The 20,698-nt window shown below is 49.5% G+C and overlaps 1 protein-coding gene across 1 annotated transcript; it reads right to left on the bottom strand.

Annotated features, from left to right (window-relative positions):
• Positions 1-1,298: 1,298 nt before the first annotated feature.
• On the bottom strand, positions 1,299-2,862 carry LOC123441022 (EP1-like glycoprotein 3). Its single transcript, XM_045117554.1, has one exon. It carries the CDS (start codon positions 2,810-2,812, stop codon positions 1,391-1,393), a length of 1,422 nt encoding a protein of 473 aa, XP_044973489.1. The 5' UTR covers positions 2,813-2,862; the 3' UTR covers positions 1,299-1,390.
• Between the last annotated feature and the right edge of the window lie 17,836 nt (positions 2,863-20,698).

Below are 20,698 nucleotides of genomic sequence, written 5' to 3'. Positions count from 1 at the left end.
TAATTTATAACTTAAATACATAAATTTCTCATGTGTAGCACACTTGCATGTCTAGGAAAATAGTACTAGTGGGTTGTATCTATTTAGAAATAAAAGATTGAAGTGGGATGGTGCTGTGTGGCGAGCTTTGCTACATCAAAAGAAATTTACAGCGCCCACCCCACCTGTTAAATTCTGGGGCGGTTAATTAGGAAGGGAAGGTTTAGGGCTTTGCTACAGCTACGGATGCTTTACAAGACTTCTATGGACGAGGCTGAGCTGGGTTATTTTAATTGGTGATTAGATGAGGCCGGTCCCACGGTGAAAATCAAAGGGGAAGATTAATGAAGGGAAAAGTATAGGTCCGTAACTTTTTGTAAAACAAATCCGTAAGTCTAGCATTTTTGAAAGGTTTATACTGACTATTAATCCCACCGCCCCCCTGATGTGCATTGGGTGGGCCCCTCCTCTATTTTCCTCCAATTAGAAAGAGCCATGTAAGCCATTACGTTACTTTACGGTATGGTAGCTATGTAGGTTTAGCATTGCTCACTAAAAAAGGACAAATCAACTGTTTCATAAAATTGTCTTAAATAAAAAACTGATCTGTAAAATCATGTAGCCTTTTTAACACATTATGAACGCAAACGTTTGTATATACATGCGTATATATTCATCTTTTTAAATGCACACACGTACACCTTATTTCAATACACCTTATAATTTTTTGAAATAAGTTGAGGTATATTGCGAGCATCGGAACTTAAACCCTGGTAAAATAAAGATACCAGTGTTCCTCTAACTACCCAACCAGGTACGTAAAATCTAGCATTTTGGACAGTATCCGACTAGGAGCTCAATGTGGTAAATTTTCGTGTTTTGATCCTTTTCTGGAACTTGATTCAAATCTGACCTTAATTTATACAAATTTTGGGATCTGATTTTTTTTTCCTATCATCAGGTTCTATAACGGTAGGGTATAACAACCTATCACCGTAGTCTCTAATGGTAGAATTGCAGGTCCTATCAATTTTTTTCCTTAGTATGCGGCACGGTGTTCACACCTACCGACGATCACCTTGACGGTAGGGTACAGGCTACCGCCATCATGTGTGGTTGTACGGGTCCGTGGTGTTGACGTGGATAAGTTTCCTACCGTCAGAGAGGTCAACGGTAGCCTGTTATACCCTGCCGTTAAAGACTCGACGAATTTTTTATAAGAGGGTCAGACCCCGATTTATTTACAAACAACGGTCAGATCCGGATCAAAATTTTAAAAAGGGTCAAAACATGAAATTTTGCCTCTCAGTTAGGGAGAATGGAGAAAAGATTATTTCATTCTCATGGTCAACTTTGGAATTTCAACATATATGCCATAGAACTTAATTCGTGGTGCTCAGGGTGGGAGTAATCAGATCCTGGCTGACTCGGCCTGCACCTTGATGTGCATGGTGGAGTTGTAGTGCACCACCTCGGGCCGCACCGTCTGCATCGAGAACACCTCCGACTGCAGGTAGCAGAACCCGTCGCCGGCGTTGGGGCCGTAGTAGAACTGCGCCGCCGCGCACGCGCAGTCGTCCAGGCACGCCTTCTTGCACGCCTCCTCGCCCACCCGCTCCACGGCCCGCATGCTCGTGGCGTGGTCGTTGAAGTAGCCCGTGCCCGGCAGCGACACCAGCCGGTGCTGCGCGCGCCGCCCCGGCGACGACGAGGAGCCGCACGCCGTCGGCGGTGGACTCGTCGGGACGCAGCCGCGGTTGGGCCTCCGGAAGTCCACCGCCCGGAAGTTGGCCGCGTCGGGGCAGCTGCACTGCGTGTCGTCCGTGCACACGCCGTACGCGCCGCAGACTGTTGGGTACGCGCAGCCGCCGTCCGGGAAGAGGCGCAGCACGTCGAACACCGGCGCCCAGCCCGAGCCGGAGCGCCACTCGTAGAGCCGGAGGTGGCCGTCGTGCTCCAGCCGCATGTACTGCACGGTGCCCGCCACGACGGTGGGCAGCTGGATGACGGCCACTGACGGCGCTCCGGGCCGGGCGGAGACCGTGAGGCTCCCGTTGGCGTACGTCGCGTAGGCGCCGACCGCGGTCTCGCCGAAGCCGAGGTGGAAATAGCGCTGCGGCGGCGTGGCGTAGACGTAGGCGCTCAGGGCGTCGTCCTCGACGGTGAGGTAGAACCTGCCGTCGCGCCAGTCAGCCGCCGACGCGTTGGCGGTGAGCCGCGCGCCGTGCTTCAGCGACTGGCCGACGAGCAGCGCGTCCGTGGGCTGGTCGAACGACTGCCACACCGTGGCGTTGAGCCCGTCGAACAGCACCAGGTTGCCGTCGCTGCCGATGGTCACCCCGGCGACGGACCGGCCCTTGGCGCCGGCGGACCACACCGCCGACCCGTTGGCCGATCTGAGCACCAGCTCACCCTCAGGCGTGAGCTCCGCGGAGGCGCCCTCGCCCACGGGGCTGGCGCGGTTGGCGGACCAGACGACCTGCGGGACGCCGGTCGTGACGGAGGTGATGAGCGCGCCGCTGTTGCAGTAGACGACGGCGACGCCGAGGAGGAAGCCGGCGCACGGGGCCGCGCCGTGGCTGCTGGTGCAGAAGAAGCCGAAGGCGAAGGAGGGGCCGAAGCCGGCCGGGTTGAGGCGCAGCAGGGCGACGCGCGCCACGGAGCCGTCGGTGTAGACGACGTGGTGCGGCAGGCCGGCGTCCGTGTTGGCCCAGGTCGTGGGCGCCCTCGCCGCCGGGTAGTCAAACCTCTGCTGCTCCTGCTGCTGCGCTCGAACCCCGCCGCCGGCGAGAAGGCAGCCGATCAGCGCGATGATCGTGGCACGGTGCATCATGGGCCGTGACTGCTTGATCGTGATCGTGATGTGATAGTGGATGGAGCACTGTGGTGGAGGAACGATCGACGGAGCGTGTTCTTTTATAGTATAAGCGATCGGGATCGGTGTGGACAGGAAGCATGTGGAATTCCGGCGTGGAAGTCGTCGTCGTCGACCGGGATGGCGCCGCGCCGCCGCGTGCCGTTGGTTCACGACCCGTCAGCGCGCGCGTATGTACGTACGCACACGCAACGTGGCGGCGAGGTGTGCCGGTGGCCAGCTTATTGCCCGCCGTACGCATGTGTGCATGTACAGCGCGTACGTACATGGTTTTCTTGTACCGTTCCTCGAGCTCATTTCCTTGCATGTTATACTTCGATCGCCCTGTCGGTGGCACGCGCATACATACCTTAGTACGATACTGTCCGGTCATGAGTGCTTGCTTAATTCATTGTAAGAGAGTTTGTGATTGGGGTGATCAGGATCCACCAACCCCGCGTCGTCTGCATCGTTGGATCCGCATGTAACATTTTTCCTCCTATGCAGCAAAATTTCGATATCATGCAACAATTTTTTCAACGGTTACAATAAAAAATAAAATTTGTAAAAAATAAAATTTGTAGAAAAAAAATATCTACGTGATCGTAACAAAAAATGAAGCTGATGGTACGTGGTAGCAAAAGTCAAACGTCGATTGTAACAAAAATTTACGTGACGTGTATGCAACTTTTAGTGAACGGTTACAGCAAAACATGATGCCGGTTGTAGCAAAAATTAACACGGTTGTAGCAAAAAGTAAAAAAACTAACAAAAAATCCGACAAACTAGAGTTGCAACGAAACTTATATGCATTTTTTTACTGAGACAAAATATAGTAAAAAACGCTTGTAGCAAAAATGACGCAGGTTGCAACATATTTAGACGCAAAATGTTGCATCCATTGACCAGAGAAGCGCGCGGATGGAAAAAATATTGCAAGGGCCCGCGCGCGCCAGGGGGCGACCGACGCGTCGGTTCGGCCGGCGCGCGGGTGGGAAACGATTCCCTTTGTGATTTGCATGAGAATAGATAGAATCGTTTGATTCCGTATATGTGCGTGCTTGCATTTTTTTTTTGTCCATGTCTGAGTGATACTACTTTAATCATGTGTCTATGACACATATAGATGTGACATCGTTATTGCACATCTAAATGATTAAATCAAGTATAAAAAGGTAAAAAAGTGAAAAATAAATACCAACATGAATCTTCACGTAAAGTCAACAATATACTATGGTTTATATGTGTAATACTTATCTCATATCTAGAAGTGTTTTAGTAAAATCGTACTGTAATATCAGCTTCGGAACTAGTCTACTTCATTTGTACTAAAAAAATTAACCTCTTCCTGCTAGTTCACATGGCGGAACTACCATTTGCAAACGAGTTGTGCATACGGACATCTCCTCATTTTTAAAAGGAATCCAATATGATAAAAGAACCGGTTGCCACTGAGATTAGAGAGGCAAATCAAAAAGCTCACACTATAAGGAAGGGTAGTAGTATGCACTTATGTCAGCAAGGTAGTGAATTAACAAAGAAAAGGACTAAACTTGGCTGTATAATGACGAGTCGAAAGACAGGAGATTTGTTGGCTGGAAGTCAAGATTTCAAGCCATATATGAGAAATAAAAGGAATAGGCATGATGTAATATCTAAATGTCTTGAACCAGGGATTGGAAGGCATTTTAACAGAAGTTTTCACTTTGCTAGCACGGAAAGTGGTCAGTCAAACAATAGGGATAAGCAGTTTAAGCCAAGGCATCAACAGAGGACCGTCGAAGTATAAGACAATGGGGAAATTACCAGGAGAGAGAGAGCTCATGGAATAGCATTTTTACCTCTAACAATGAGAATATGGAGCAGAGGGCACTTAATAAGAAAATGAGGAGAAGGGAGAAAAAACCGAGAACCGCTCGCGTCGCCTTCAGGGGGGAACTCGGGCGCCCTAGCCGCCGCCGCCCTCAACCTCCCTTCTCCCCTGCTTCCCCGCCGTCGTCGGAGGAGGCCGGGCTCGCCCGGCGGACGGCGGCCCTTCCTCCCTTCTTTACGAGGGGATCCTTTGGCTGAAATGCGACGGCCTCCCTGGGCGTACGACATGGAGGCGGAGTTGGTGCGCTCGGGTGGCGGCCCGATGGGATCTCGGCGGCGCTGCAAGGCTGGCATCGGCGGGTCTGGGGTTCACAATCCCAGATCGGTCCTCCTCGGACTCGGGCGCCGTCCGACGGCCCTAAGCGGTGTTGGGCGCGCGCATTGACTCTCCTCCTTCACAGATGTGATTGGGGGCAGCACGAGGCGTTGGCGTGCTGCTGGATCTGAACAAGGTGGTGGCGCCATCCCTTCGTCAGGGATGACGATCAGGTGGTGGGTCCCTGTGGCGTCGCTGGTGGCGGCGGATCTTGGGATCCCGCTCACGGGGACGTCGCAGGATGTGGTGGCCCATGCAGGAGAGATGGGTTTTTCGAACAGATCTGGATGAAAGCTTGCTTTTGGCTACTGCCAAGGCCGATGATGGCGGCGTTGTCTATGTCGCTCCCTTCCTTAAGGCATCACGGAGGAGTAGTTCAAGGCCACTCTCTTCTACCTTCGGGGGAACCCTAGATCAGTAGATCGGATGACGACGACGTTTTGGTGTCGTTTCCCTCTTGGGGGCGTCATTCATGGAGGTACACACGGCCTCGAGGGACCATTGGTCGGCATCTACGGTGGAGCGGCGTTTCCTGTGACACATCGACGTCGTGGAGTCTCGGCGACGAGGCGCGGCAAAGTCTCAGCGACGGATGCGTGATGATGAGCGCACGTAGGGAGGAGGCGTTGTCTGGTGCCGTGGGGGCATCGATGACAGGCCTTGCAAGGTCGATGTGTGAGTAACTGTTCTGAAGATGGATTGATGGAAACCGACGGCGACGACTTATGAGGGTGCGTTGGACCGGTTTGTGCCCCTGACCCGGTATGTAGCTCGATCGGGGCCTCCGGCTTTAGATGTTAGGCTGTGTGAGAGGATATGTGGCTCACACTTTCTGCAGTCCTTCATCATTGGATAGGAGTAGCGACAGATGTTGCCAAGAAGGTGGCTTCAGACATATTGATGTATTGTTTTATAAGATCTTTGTGTATAAATAATAAAGTAGCTGCATCCATCTTCGAGATGCAGAGGCCGGGGATCATCCTCCTTTTCTATTTTTTTTAAAAAAAATGAGGAGGATGCATCATGTCGACCAAAACAATTTCCAAATGGATTGGCATTTACAAGTCAATCCTGAAATAATTTTTCACAGTCCGATAAGTTTATTGTAGCGCTTGCTTCTTCCAGTGTATCATGTGATCGACCATTTGCGTTCTTTCTTTGTACACAAAATAGGTGGTTGGATACAATTGCTGCCCTCAGAAGGATAATCAGGTGGTTGATTCATTGAATGACATACAAAAATGATGGGTAAGAGAGCTTGGTTTTGCTATGTTATTAGATATGCCTGCTTGCAGCCTACTTGCAGACTGCCACGAGGGTTAACGCTCTGGTTAATAAACCCATTCAACTTGAGGAGAAAAACCCTTGTTATCAGAGGCCATCGTATTAAAATTTGAAATATTATGAATAAAATGCTAAGAATACCTGATGGTTCAATTCAAGTTACGATGCCTCGTGGCACGGGGAAGCCAATTTTTAAAAATAGGTTCAGAAGAACTGTGGAAATCAACAAATGAAACAGTTGAAAGTAGCAAGCCAATTAAGCACTTCATCAATATAATTGCTTCGATAATGGAGAGGGAAACCCTAAATAGAAACTTTTTACGGATTGTGCTATGTGTTTACCTGGCTACAGCAAGTGGTCATGTGCTAAGTTTCATCTACTCTTAGCATTGACTAATATGACTCAAAAATTACTCAATTTTATATTAAAATAATATAAAATTAAGTTATTTTTGAGTTATTTATTTTAAAACGGAAGTACATTACTGGCCATGCAGCTAATATACATACATGTTGTACGCTCCCCAACTCTTATTCTTCTTGAAAATGGCCCACTATTCAAGCATGTCTCCATTGCGGTGCTAGATCGGCTTGACTCGTTGGACGTAAAGTCAGGCTAGTCATAGTGGGGGTATCATAGCTAGTAACATAGTCTTGGGACTAGCAAACATGGTGATGTGGCAAGTAATTAAAGAAGAGAGAGATGATTAAAGTAACATATGTAGATACCGTAACATGTTAAATGCTATGCTACTATGTGTCATACATGTCAATAAATGAGATCACCTATGATGCTTGTTTATGATACTATGCACTATGAATGTAGTATGGTACAATAGTAACATATGCATGATACTACTATATGTTACTCTCCACTATGAGCAGCCTCAATCAGTGAGTATGGAAGGCTGTCGCTAAGACGCACAGTATTGGTACAGAGCTAATACGACATGTATGACATATTCTTCCCTTTGGAGGCGCGGACGCAATGCCTAGCGGCTTAATCTTCAAATAATGTACCATCACCGACGCGTACGTCCGTTCTGTGCCCTTCAAACAGGAGCGACCTAGGGTTTCCCCCTCCCCCTTCCGTTGCCGTCGGCCGCCAACCGCCGGTCAGGCCCCTCCTCCGCCCTCGTCCCCCTCGTCCCCCTCCCGGATCCGCCCTCGCGCCGCCTTCTCTGGAGGTGGCCGAGACGGCATGCGAGCTCCTCTCCCGTGGGCGGCTTCCTCCTCCGTCTCACCCTCCTCGCCATCGCCGTCGTCGAGGGGCGCCTCGACGCTGGTCCAGGAGGTGCCGGCGGCGGCGGGCCCTCCTTTCCACGCGCGCTCGTTACCCCTTCCCGGGGCAGGGGACGGCTGCGGTGCAGCTCGGCCGGTTGCGGTCCGCCGACCCGGTGGTGGTGGCCGGCGGCGGGTGAGGTGGGGGCGCTCCTCCTTGGCGGCAGGACGCCCTGGTGGTGCGGGTGGCCGACGACGCGCCTCCGGCTCAGATCTGGGCCCTGCGGGCCCCATCTAGGTCCTAGCGGGCCAGCTCCCGGCGTGGGTGCGGTGTCTTCTGCGTGGTGGTGAGGAGGAGCAACTTGGAGAGGGGAGGGGTGGCGCCGCGATGGTGTGCCTATGCAGCGTGATGGCGGAAGCTTCACGGGAGGGGGGGGGGTCATGGCCGGGCCTTTGCCACGGGCCTGGAATGCTCCTGCTATTGCGGCCGGTCGGCTACCGTCGTTGACGGTGGAGGTTGAGCCCTCCCGCATGCCGACGGTGATGTTGCTCCTAGTCCCGGTTCATCTTCATCGCTGTGCAGGTCTCTCCTTACAGCGTCGTGGTGAGACGGCGCAGGGGCCTCAAGAACGTGTTGGTGCAGGGTGTAGGTCGGCTTGGTGGCAGGCTCCGGAGCGCCCGAGGTGCAGGTTGAGATCGGGGGAAACCCCTGTCGGCCCGGCCGACACTGACGCGGTGACGCCATTGGGTGTCGCCGAACCTTCCTAGAGGGCGTCGAGGCTACCCTTCCTCGCGCCTCGTTGCGTATAGAGGGAAACTCTTGGCAACAGCGCCTTCATCGTCGCATTCCTTCTTGGAGGTGTTGATGGGTACCGGTGCATTGGAGTCTTGGAACTTGGTGGAAGACTCTTAGTGGGCATAGCGGTTGCGAGTCTTTTCTGTTTTCTGTCGATCCACCTGCGTCGGTATTTGTTTCTTTTGTATTTTCTTTTCCATTTTTTTTGTTCGTGACTGTGTTTTTTCCGCCCCAGCACCTCTCGTCGGATGTTCTGTTTGGTTGGTTTGTAATACAAAGTAGGGGAAACCCTTTTTCGTCAAAACAGGACGACCTCTTCCAGGAATGTAGCTAGGGGCTGGCATCCTGCAGCCTGTTCACCAAACCGAAGAAGCTGGTCAACATCGGCCTAGCTGGCCAGAGGTTGACACAGATGTCCTTCATCACCGGTCGTGCCATGCTAAACAAGTCCATCATTTACTTCATCTGATTGTTCAGAAGAGGCAGGTGCTCGGACGCTTGGAATTGAGCCCAAAAGATCTTCTCTGATAGTGGGCACATACGTGCTCACCACACCACAACACTATCTTGAAGGTCTCTCAAGAACACCAAATTTGTGTAAGATGGGCAAAACGGCTCTCACCAAAAGTGCAGCAAAGCAGGTATGACTTATCGGTGGCGATCTTCTTCACTTGGTTCAACACTTTGCAATCCGCTTGGGCTTGGGTTCTGGCCTCCTAACAAATCGAGCTCATTTTGGAACACTTGGCTACTTGCTGGTTCGTTTCTTCCTGAAGGATGACTCGTTGAGCGTAAATCCCCTTCAGGTCTTCCTTGGTGTCCGCGACCCAGGCCGCCTGCTATTCACCGACCTCTTTAGCCTTGGCCAGCTCTCTGTTGGCTTGCTTCGCTGCAGCCTTCTCATGCTCGATTTCCTGCCGAGTTTTTCGCAACTCGGCCGGAGTTTTTCAAGCTCCGTGGAGAAAGCTATAGATAGATTTAAAATACAATTTAGAAGCTCTAAGAATCCATGTCATACAAATCTACAAATACTAAAGATTTTATGAATTTACCTTGTTGTCCCGCCATCTGCTTCTTGAGCAGATCCATGTCCTTTCCGGACCGGTCAAGCTTATGCTTTAGGTCTTCCAACTCCCTTGAGTTGGATACGGAAGCCGAAGCCGACACCTGAAAAAGTGCAAGATCAGCCTCCTCGCACGATATCGATCCCCTGATTGGCCTCGTTAATCCTATTAGGGTCTCGGGGGCTGCTGTATTTTCACTTATTTAACTCAGGGCTATGGTGGTCTCATCTTTGTATCTAACTCACGGCTTGGGGCTACTGTGGTTATGCACTCATGATATTTGTTTGCAGAACTATAGGTCTTTAGACCACTTATTTTCTACTCATCCGCTAAGAGCTATGGGATACATCTAGTTTTCAGCAACTCTAAGCATTAATGAAATTTCTAAACAAAGATTGAAGGTTACCTCTAAACAAAAATTGCACCCAAAGGTACGCGGTGCTCTGCAAGGGTGGAGGAGCTAGTCATGGCCGCCTACATCTCTTTTGTCCACCCATTGGGATCCTGCCCTACAACAGGAGGGGAAGGAAGGGTCACCTCGGCTCTCTCCATTAAAGGAGTAGAAGCTAAGGAGGGCTGCGGAGGTGGATGTGGATCCACTGGGTCCGAGGATGCTGCTTCGCCCGACTTCTCCCTTTCCATGGAGGAAGGGTTTCTACCCAATAGGTCCTCGGACACCGAGGTCTCTACCTTGGCCATAGGGATGCTGGCACTGTCCCCCGTGGGGAGCACGAGTGGAGCTTGAGAAGTCACCACCCCAACCCGTCTTGGGCGGGAGGGGAAGGATGACGCTCCTGGATGCGCTGGCTAGAGGAAGCCTGCTTGATAACTCCTTGTCACATAGACGAGAGAATTGCGAGCTGAAAAAGACAAAAGACCAATTAGACTTATGAAAGAGAGGGACCAGTGCATGGTAAATGAAATAAAATACCGCCTCGGGCGGTGGTTTGCTCTTGTGGGGCATGGCGAGGTCGTCCTCCGAATCTTAAAGGATGACGTCGGCCTTGGCAGGAGCCTGATGAGGAGCGGCTTCGAGGCCATTATAAGGCACCTCCGGTTGCAGCCGGTGTAGGCCCACGCAAGCTCTTAAGACACCATCCTCTTCCTTGTAGGGGATGACGTACCTTCCGTCCCCTTATCCTCCTCTTCATTTCCTTCCTCCTTGTCAGAGGAGATGACTCTGACATCCTCGGACTTAGCGTCTAATGTATCACGGATCCGAAGACCTTTCCTCTTCTTCTTTGACTCTTTCTTGGACTTAGCCGGGGCTTTTGGAGGCACCATTGACAATAGGGCGTGAAGCTCGGGGGTCTTGATGTCTTTGGGCAGCAGTGACGAGCATTTGATAAGCGCCACCTTGGATCCTCATTTCTAAATAAAAAAGGAAGGTTTAGGTAAATATGAAATCCAGTATTATTAAAGATCATCGGCATTGTTGTTACCGCGGAAGGGACGCACGAGGCCTTATAGCCGATGTGTGGCCCGTCTCGGGAAATTTGTTCTTGGGGTTTTTTAAAAAGGGTCATCCACACACCATCAATATCATTGTGGAAGAAGTTCCACAGTGTTGTGGTGTCTTCGGGCTCGAACATCCACATCAGGCTGGCCCGAAGCTGAAGTGGTAGGATGAAGCGATGCAGCATCACGTCCACCACGTTCACCAGCTCAATCTTCTTATTCGAGGATCCAGATACTCTCCTGTAGGGTGGCGATATCCTCTGGATTGGCCCAGTATAGGCCTTACCTCTGCCAGGACACGCTAAATTCCTTGGAGGTAGACCTGTAAAGGGGGAGGCACGGCGTGGTCTGCGATGAGCGTTCAGTGCCGTAGAACCACTTGCTCTGCCAGATCTTCACAGTTTCAATAAAGATACCCTTCAGCCACTCTGGTTTCTGGAGCTTGCTGATCATGGGCCCCCCACATTCGGCGAATTCATCGCCACCTCTCTTCAGCTTGACGCAGAAGGTTTGCTGCCATAGGCTAAAGTGCCTCTCCACCCGCAAGAATGCCTCACACGCTATTACGTAAGTGGTGAGGTGCATGATGCAGTTTGGGGCCAGATTGTAGAAATCTAGCGAGTAGAAGAAAAGGATTCCTCGCACGAAGGGGTGCAGGGGAACCCTAGACCCCAAATGAGGTGGGGGATGAAGATGACCCACTCCCCTGGCTTGGGAGTAGGGACGCGTTAGCCGTGCTCTGGGACCCTGCAGGTGGCATTAACACGTATGTAGCCCACCGATGGGAGCTCTTCGATGGTGGCGTCGGTGACTTTGGAAGCCACCCATTTCCTCTGTAGTTCCGCTTTGGCCATGGCATATGATGTGGAAGACTGGAAAAAAGCCTCGAGCTTGCAAATGGGGATTGAGGGTGCGAGAGCTGGAAGGTTTGGGTGTTAGAACAAAAGGGAGTCGTGAGGTAAAAGATTCACAACCCCTGCTCTTTATAAGCCGGTAAAAAGGCGATGCATCCCATCCGCTCCGCCATAAAAGTCGTCATGTTTCGGTTAACCGTGCCGTTATGGACGTTTGAGGTGAAAGAATTGATTGATGATATCCCCTAAAATGCAGGGCACAATCTCTGTTTTGATACAACATGCCAATTAGAGGGTTGCCTCAAACCACGATTCAAGTAAGCCATGATGGATGCGCGTGATGTCACGAATGGTGACGATTTGGAAAAAGTTGTTAGTTATTGACTGTCGAACAAGCCTATGAATCTAGTCTTCAAGACTAGAAATGTTGCACATTTCGAATAAGCCAAGATGCATTCTAATAATGAGTGGCCAAACTGGCTTTATCCCTTGTTAAAAGAATAGCACAGGCAAGTTCCGGATGTACGAATTTTGTGCATATGCTTGGGCGGGGCTGTTGAACTTGCCTACTAAGCCGAAGACTATCAGGCTGAAGATAGTATCCAAAAAAGATTACCATCCTTGGCTTCGAAGACAAGTTCGAGGGCTACTGAAGGTGTCCTCGACTAGGGGGTCCTTGCCAAGCCGTCCTATTCCATGGGTCGGGATGACAACCCGTTAAGAAGGAAGGACTCCGGAGGCTTCTAACCTATGGCGTAAGCATATCAGACTTAACCAATGATCTCACGTGCGCTCCAAGCAGGTTGTTAGATTCGGCATATAATCCCTAGATGGCAACCGACCATGTGTAATCATTGATACCCTCGATGCCTATGTAATCCCAAGGGGTTAGTCCGTACAAACAAAAAATATTCATTATCATACCCCAAGGGTTTAGACTACAATTATGATCTCAAGGTATATCAACTGTGTACTTCGATACAACCGTAACATAAGCAAGAGCATGACGTAGGATTTTACCTCCTAAAAAAGGGCCCGAACGAGGGTAAAAATGTTGTGTCCCTTGTCTCTTGTTAACCACCGACCCGATCACACAACTTGCCCCCCTACCCGAGGTCTACAGGTTTTGATACCTACGCTGCTACTGCATATACACGGGGCTAGCAGGTGGGCCCCACTTAGCAGAAATGTCGGTTACGCCCTCCCCTCCCCTCCCTCTCCTCCCCACCTTCCTGTGCCCCTCGCGTCACCCCGAGCGGCGGCCGGGGCAGTGCCGCTCGCCTAGCCGCCAGCTCCCTTCCTCCCAGCCCCTCCCTGCCGTCGGGCAAGGCCCGGGGCGGTGTCGGCGGCAGTGGGACCTCCCTTCCCCGCTCATCATGGCCTCCCACTTGAGGGAACGTTAGGATGGCGGTGTGCCTCGACCGATAGACGGTCTGGTGATCTACGGGTGGCCTGTCCGCGGTGGAGCTGCCCCTTGGCGGTGTGGTGGTGGCCGCTGGTGTGCTGGTCCGGTGCGTCGCCCACGGCCCAGATCTGGGCCCTTGGGCCCCATTTGGGTTTTAGATGGACCGAGTCGGTCCTCTAGCGGTGCTAGTTGCGGTCGGATGGATATGTGCTCCTGCTCGGACGTGGATCGGCGAAGCCTTGACGCGCCTGTTGCATCACAACAACAATGGCTTCACGGGCGGGGGCCTGGTCAGTCCCGTGGGCCCGTGTTACTGGTATGACTCAGTTGCTGCGTCGGGTCGGCTACTACCTCAGTGGTGGAGGTCGGTCCCTCGCGCGTGTCTACTGTACTGCTACTCCTGGTTTCCGGCATGTGTACGTCTCCTTTCTTCAGACCTCGCGTATTTTCTCCGGGAAGACGGTGTGGGAAGCTTCTAGACCGTGTTGGCGGGGGATGGTGGTCGGTATGGTAGCGGGCTCTGGCGCGTCCGAGGTGAAGGTTGGGATCAGGAGAAATCCCTATCGGCCCGGCCGACACCTGCACGGTTGTCACGCCCAAGATGCGACCCTATCCTCAATTTGGCTCGAAGGCCTCGTCAGGGATAGAAGCGCATCTCGTCGTGTCGCAAGAATGGATATCGTTACAAGTACATGTACTGAAAAGATGAGATATATATACAGAGTTGGCTTACACTCGCCACAAGCTACATCAGAGTCACATCAGTACATTACATAATCAACAAGAGTAAGAGCAGGGTCCGACTACGGACGAAAACAAACGAGAAAAATAAGAACGACGTCCATCCTTGCTATCCCAGGCTGCCGGCCTGGAACCCATCCTAGATTGATGAAGAAGAAGAAGAAGAAGAAGCAACTCCAAATGAACAATCAACGCGCTCGCGTCAAGTAACCTTTACATGTACCTGAAACTGGTGTTGTAGTAATCTGTGAGCCACAGGGGACTCAGCAATCTCATTTCCAAAGGTATCAAGACTAGCAAAGCTTAATGGATGAGGTATGGTTAAGTGGTGAGGTTGCATCAGCGGCTAAGCATATATTTGGTGGCTAACTTACGAGTACAAGAAATAAGAGGGGGAAGATCTATGCATAACGGACGTGAACTACTGATGATCAAAAGAATGATCCTGAACACCTATCTACGTCAGACATAACCCCACCGTGTCCTCGATCGGAGAAGGAACTCACGAAAGAGACAGTCACGGTTACGCACACAGTTGGCAAGTTTTAATTAAGTTAACTTCAAGTTATCTAGAACCAGTGTTAAACAAAGCTTTCACGTTGCCACATAACCGCGGGCACGGCTTTCCGAAAGATTTAACCCTGCAGGGGTGCTCCAACTAGTCCATCACAAATTACCACAAGCCGCATAGAAATCCTCAATCACGAAGCTCGCGATCTCGTCAGATTCCTTAGTGGAAAACCTTAACTCTGAGATTACCCAAAGCATCACCGGAATCCCGATGCACAAGATATCTCGTCAAAGGTAAAACTAATCCAGCAAGGCCGCCCGACGTGTCGACGATTCCGATAGGAGCCGCGTTTCTCGTTCTCAGGACAGGACGGATGGAACTAGCTACGGGTGCCAAACCTCGAGTTTCCCCGTGGTGGCCCCGCAGGCAGACCGTTTGGGACCAACACCATCAGCACTGGCCCCCCCTGTTTATGTAAAATTACTCCTCGGGTTCTTGACGCCCTATGCATCTCAAATTTTTAACAAATTATTATGTTGGGCAAATGTAGAACCAATGTTGGGCCTTGCCAGACCAGCTTTAATCTAAAACGAATTATCAAAGGGGTCCCCATAACAACCCCGATCGTGTTAGGAGCGCTCATTTATGGAACATAACACCAGTAGCCGAAAACTAAGGGGGCAAAGGTGGAACAAAACACCATGCTAGAAAGGCCAAGCCTTCCACCTTTTACAAAGTATATAGGTGCATTAAATTAAATAACATTTAATAGGGTGATATAGCAAGGAACCCATGTAATCATATGGAAGCAACTGCACCTGCAACTAGCAACGCTAACATAGGGTTAAGCAAGCGGTAACATAGCCAATCAGTGGTTTGCTAGGTCGAACAGGTTGAGGGTAATCATGGCATTGTTGAGAGGCTGATATTTAACATATGGTAGGCAACGAGACTTAATCGATAGAAGCGATAAAACTAGCATGGCAATGATAGTAATGTTATCTAGGGAAATGATCATCTTGCGTGAGATCCCGCGTGGAAGAAGAATGCCTCCGTGAAGCAGACGAACCGACGTAGTCGAGCGGGTCCTCACATCCGACACGCTTGTTGAACTCTATCGAGACGAAGCAAACCGGAAACACGAATCAACACACGAGATTCACCACACGATGCACAACACAAATGATGCATGAGCAGCTGAATACATGCAAGTCACGGCATGACAATTTCACACAATCAAAACTACACATTAAGTGAAGTTCAATATGCAACGAGTTGCATATCGACGAAACTCCGCATATGAATTATTTAGTTCACTCCCGGTTATTTACACGGCAATATTAATGTTGTCAAACATGCAAGAGGTGGAGCGGAAATTAAACTACCTATCTAGACATTTTAAGTGAGGTCGGAAATGACATATAGCACCTCCGAGACGACCTCACATGTTAATTTACAATTCTGTCCAGATCTGAGCTAACACATTTAATTAGTTGTTAAACAGCAAAACAAATAGGTTCACGTGATTCTACGCGTCAAGACAAGCAATCTACACATAGAGATCATCTCCAACGGAGCTACGGATCAAAAGTTACAAGCACCACAAGATATGATGGCATGAATGCAATATGCATGCAACGGCGGTCACGAGCACTTCAAAACATCCAACCAGCAAGGGAAAATGAAACTAAATGAGATTCTAAGCAAGTTTCATGTAGGACACGTTCAAATCGGAGCTACGGTTCAAAAACTACGAGCAAAACAAGAAATGACTACAATCTGCCAAAATCAGCCACATAGCACTTTCTACACCCCACAACTACGGCTACACAACTCCGATAAGCTCAAGCAAGGCATGGCACGGAAGAGGGCAAGATGCACTACTACAAACACCCAACAACAACTAGCATGGCAGCAAGGAGCACTAGGAAAAGAAGACACAAAATGGTATCTCACACACTATTTCAGACTTAGTGAAAATTACACCTCATGAAAGTGCAGTTTTCGATCTGAAGCTATATTGACAGCAGCAAAACCTATAGCTACAGGACTTCAAATGGCGTGAGAATTTACAGCATGCTAGAGAAACACAAGGGGTACAACTAACTCCATTGGATCAACCTCAAAAGAGCTACAGATCACAAGATGCAAGCAAGACAAGACAGCAACAAAATAATAACAGATTCCAGACTTAGAAATATTTCAGCACGTCCAAAACAGCACTATTTCTAGCAAATTGAGAGCAAGCAAAACACACCTAAACATGCATTTCTATTGCAACCAAAAACACCAGGGGCTAAACAAAACATCCAAGATCAACTCCCTAGTTGACAACTAATTCAAACGAGGCACGGAATAAATCCTACGAATTAAACAAAAGGGCAACATAGCAAAATATCTCGCGAACTAACTTGCTCAAAAGCTAAAACTAATTGCACAGAAAAATCACATGGATTTTTCTATCCCGAAAACATATAAAATATGTGGGGTTTGCAACACAAAATAATGTCACACATTAATGCGAGATAATCACCTATATACGGGAAAATAAACTACCGGCAATCCATACACGCAAAAATACAAATGACTGGCCTAAAATACAAGATAAAATGGTCCCTAAAACATAGACATTTTATCTATGGCATACGGGCAACCCGGTCTTGCACGAAAAATAAATACGGGTCGAAACCTATTAGGACAGCACACTTATCTAGGCAAACAGCACGCTAAACAACGTCAAACAAATGTGCAAGTTGTGGAATCATGTTCTACTCGCAAAACTACCCCAAAACCATATAAAATACTCCTCGTTTCGACTTACGGAATAAAAGTTACAGGCATTTAAATATATCTATTTACTGGAATTTATCTAAAACGAAATAAAAACTTAAAATACTACATGGGCCGACAGGGGCGCAAAATAGCAATCGGATGCCTGGGCGAGGAATAGGGAACAGGGGCAAGGGAGGCTTACCTTGGGCCGGATCAGACCGGCCTGGTCGGCTGGGGAGGCTCCTGGGCCAGGGAGCGGCGACGCACTGGAGTTGGGCCGCGACTGGCGACCCGGGGGCGAGGTGGGCCGCGAGGCTGACGGGGACGACGGGCCAGCGGTGCTGGCGGGCGACAGGAGGCCAGCCCAGGCGCTAGCGAGGCTGACGGCGCGGTCAACGGCGCGCCAGCGGGATCGTGACCCCGATCTGGATCGCACGCGGCGGCGGCTCCTTCTCCCGCGGCGGCGACCCGCGGTGCATGGCGACGGGAGCACAGGGGGCTCAAAGGGACCGGCCGGATCGGTGTGTCCGAGGCGGCGGCGGGACAACGCAAGGAGCAGGCGGCGATGCGGGAGAGGCGGCGGCGCATGGCGGCAGCGGCGAGGGGGCGCACCGGCCGGCGTAACTCCGGTGGGGCTCCGACCTGGCCAGGGACGGCGACGGGGCGCCTAGGCCAGGGACGCCAACTCCGGCGAGGCCCTCCGGTGGCGCTCCGATGAGGAGGCGCGACGAGGAGCAGCAGGAGGAGCTCGGCCAGAGAACGCTCGGGCGCGGCGGCGGCGCGGATGGGCCTGCCCGGGCCCGATCTGGGCTCGGCGGGCCCGCGGCGGCTGGTGGGTGGGAGGAGAGAGAGTGCGGCTAGGGTTTGAGGGGCGCGGATCCCGAGGAAGAGAGAGAGGGGTTGTCTGAATAATGCATGGGGGTCTATAAATAGACAAACGGGGGGGGGGGGGGGGCTCGGTTAACCGGAATCGCGTTCCGGATCCAACCGCGGTGTCGGATTCGGACGATTCCGAACGTGGGTATGGGTACGCGGCCGTGTAGAGGGGATATCCGAAGAGGAGAGGGAGAACGGGCGGCGCGACAACGATTTTTAAAACACCGACAGACGTCCGACGGTAGACCGAATACGGTGCCGCTACGGTCGACCGTTCGGGTACCAGACGGTCTCCGATCGCGACGAAATTCGATAGGCGGCCTAGCTATATTAAAATAAGACCGCACGTCAAATCTCAATCCGGTCAGAGAAAGTTTTAAGCATACTTAAAAAACAGGGTTTCGAACGATGCCGCGGGCGCGTGCGTGTGCGGTCGGACTCAGAACGGACAACGACGAGAACCGGCAACTACTAACGGATGCAAGTTTTGAAAACGGGCGGCAACGGGATGCTGATGCAATGCTTATGATGCGCATGATGCGATGATGATGCGACAAAAGAAAATAGACACACGACGAAAACGGAATAGAAGGGGAATCTTCTGGAACGTCGGCATCGGGCTGTCACAACGGTGTTGTCTAAGGGTGCTGCCAGACCTTCCTGGAGGGCGTCGGGGCTACCATTTCCTTCTCCCCGCCGAGTACCGGGGGAAACCCTTGGCGACAGCGTCGTCATCGTCACGTCCCTTCTTGGAGGTATTGATTGGTACTGGCGATTCGGAGCCTGGCAGCTTGGTGGGAGATCTTTAGTGGGCGCAACGGTCGCGAGGCTTCTCCGCTTTTTTTGTTGACCCGCCACTGTCGGCATTTGTTCCTTTTTGTATTTTCTTTTTAGTTTTTTTTTGGCGTGACTATGTTGTTTACGCCCCAACATATATCGTCATTTGTATCGGTGTCGGTTGCTTTGAAATACAAAGTGGGGGGAAACCCTTTTTCGTCAAAAGCCAGTGCAGCCACCAAAAGAGCAAATGGAGGACCAGCTCCATGGTGGACTTAAAAAGAACATATTTCTATCACCAAAACAATTTTGTAGGTACACTAATACATACATTACATGTTCAGTAATAATTTCATACATGGTGTATATAAAAGAAAATACAGACATGAAAATGGTCATTTTTTGTTGTTGTTGGGCCGAGATATTTTTTGTATACAATCTGCAACTCATAATTCTTTTGATCGAAATTTTACGGACATGTTGGGAATATCTATAAGTTTTCAGAAAAATATTATTTTTTTAAACATAGAAAAAACATTTCTGAATCATTTAAAATAAAGTTCTCGAGTGTACCTGTCTACCAAAACTTGCACTCAGTGAGCCATACACATTTTAACAAAGATGTTGTGATTTCTTTCCTTCTAGATGTTCCATAAAGCCGGTGTTGGCGACACGGAGTAGGGTTGGCAGCGCTCACAACAACATCAATAGTGCTATCTCAACAGACTTCTACATGCGTTTTACAGGGTTAGTTTGAGTTGGCAGATTGTTATTGAATTAAGGGGAGGGAGAGGGAGGGGAACTTTTGAAATCTGGGTGTATATACATTCTATATGTAAAACAAAATTAGCAATTCAACATAAAATCAAGAAAATCTCAAACTATTTTTAAATAAACTTGATCTTTAATTATACTTGTAAGAAAATTTTCAAAAAAGAAAATTACACTTTCATTTCTTTTCATAAAAAGACAATTTTTGGGTCAAAACAGTATGACTAGTGACCTATAATAACAAATAAATTTCATTTTTTTTGTTCAAAAGTCAATATAGACTTTTTTCTTGAAAATTATATAGTAGTACAAAACAAAGTCAAGTTTAATCTAAAAATATATCAAAACTATTTTGTCTTTTTAATTAACTAATTAAAAAATCATTATATAGGCTGTATATACAATCAGGAACCAAAGTGTATTTCCCGGAGGGAGGGACACCCATTTGAAATTCAGGAGGAGGGGGGGCGGGGCGTAATAGTGGGTATGTTGTTTAGATTACTAGATGATGCCTCGTCACGTTGCTGCGGAAAACTTGCTAGAAGATCTATGAAAATTGCTAAAAAACATCTATAACTTATAAGAAGCGAATATAAGCTCAGAAATGAAAATAAAATATAAAAAGTGTAAAAAGAGAAAAAAAATGCAGTAAAAGAATGTCATTTTTAACAAAAATGTGAATTTGAACTACATATGTATGGTACATGCAACCAACACATATATTGTTAATATAAAATCTAATGCGAAAAGTAACTTAAGAGTAATATGCATGAATTGATGTTATGATGCTTGCATGTATAGAGTAATGAAAAAACAATGTAATTTATAACTTAAATACATAAATTTCTCATGTGTAGCACACTTGCATGTCTAGGAAAATAGTACTAGTGGGTTGTATCTATTTAGAAATAAAAGATTGAAGTGGGATGGTGCTGTGTGGCGAGCTTTGCTACATCAAAAGAAATTACAGCGCCCACCCCACCTGTTAAATTCTGGGGCGGTTAATTAGGAAGGGAAGGTTTAGGGCTTTGCTACAGCTACGGATGCTTTACAAGACTTCTATGGACGAGGCTGAGCTGGGTTATTTTAATTGGTGATTAGATGAGGCCGGTCCCACGGTGAAAATCAAAGGGGAAGATTAATGAAG

This window comes from Hordeum vulgare, chromosome 3H, assembly GCF_904849725.1.
Source record: "Hordeum vulgare subsp. vulgare chromosome 3H, MorexV3_pseudomolecules_assembly, whole genome shotgun sequence".
NCBI lineage: Eukaryota > Viridiplantae > Streptophyta > Magnoliopsida > Poales > Poaceae > Hordeum > Hordeum vulgare.
This window is presented reverse-complemented; position numbering and strand designations above follow the sequence as displayed.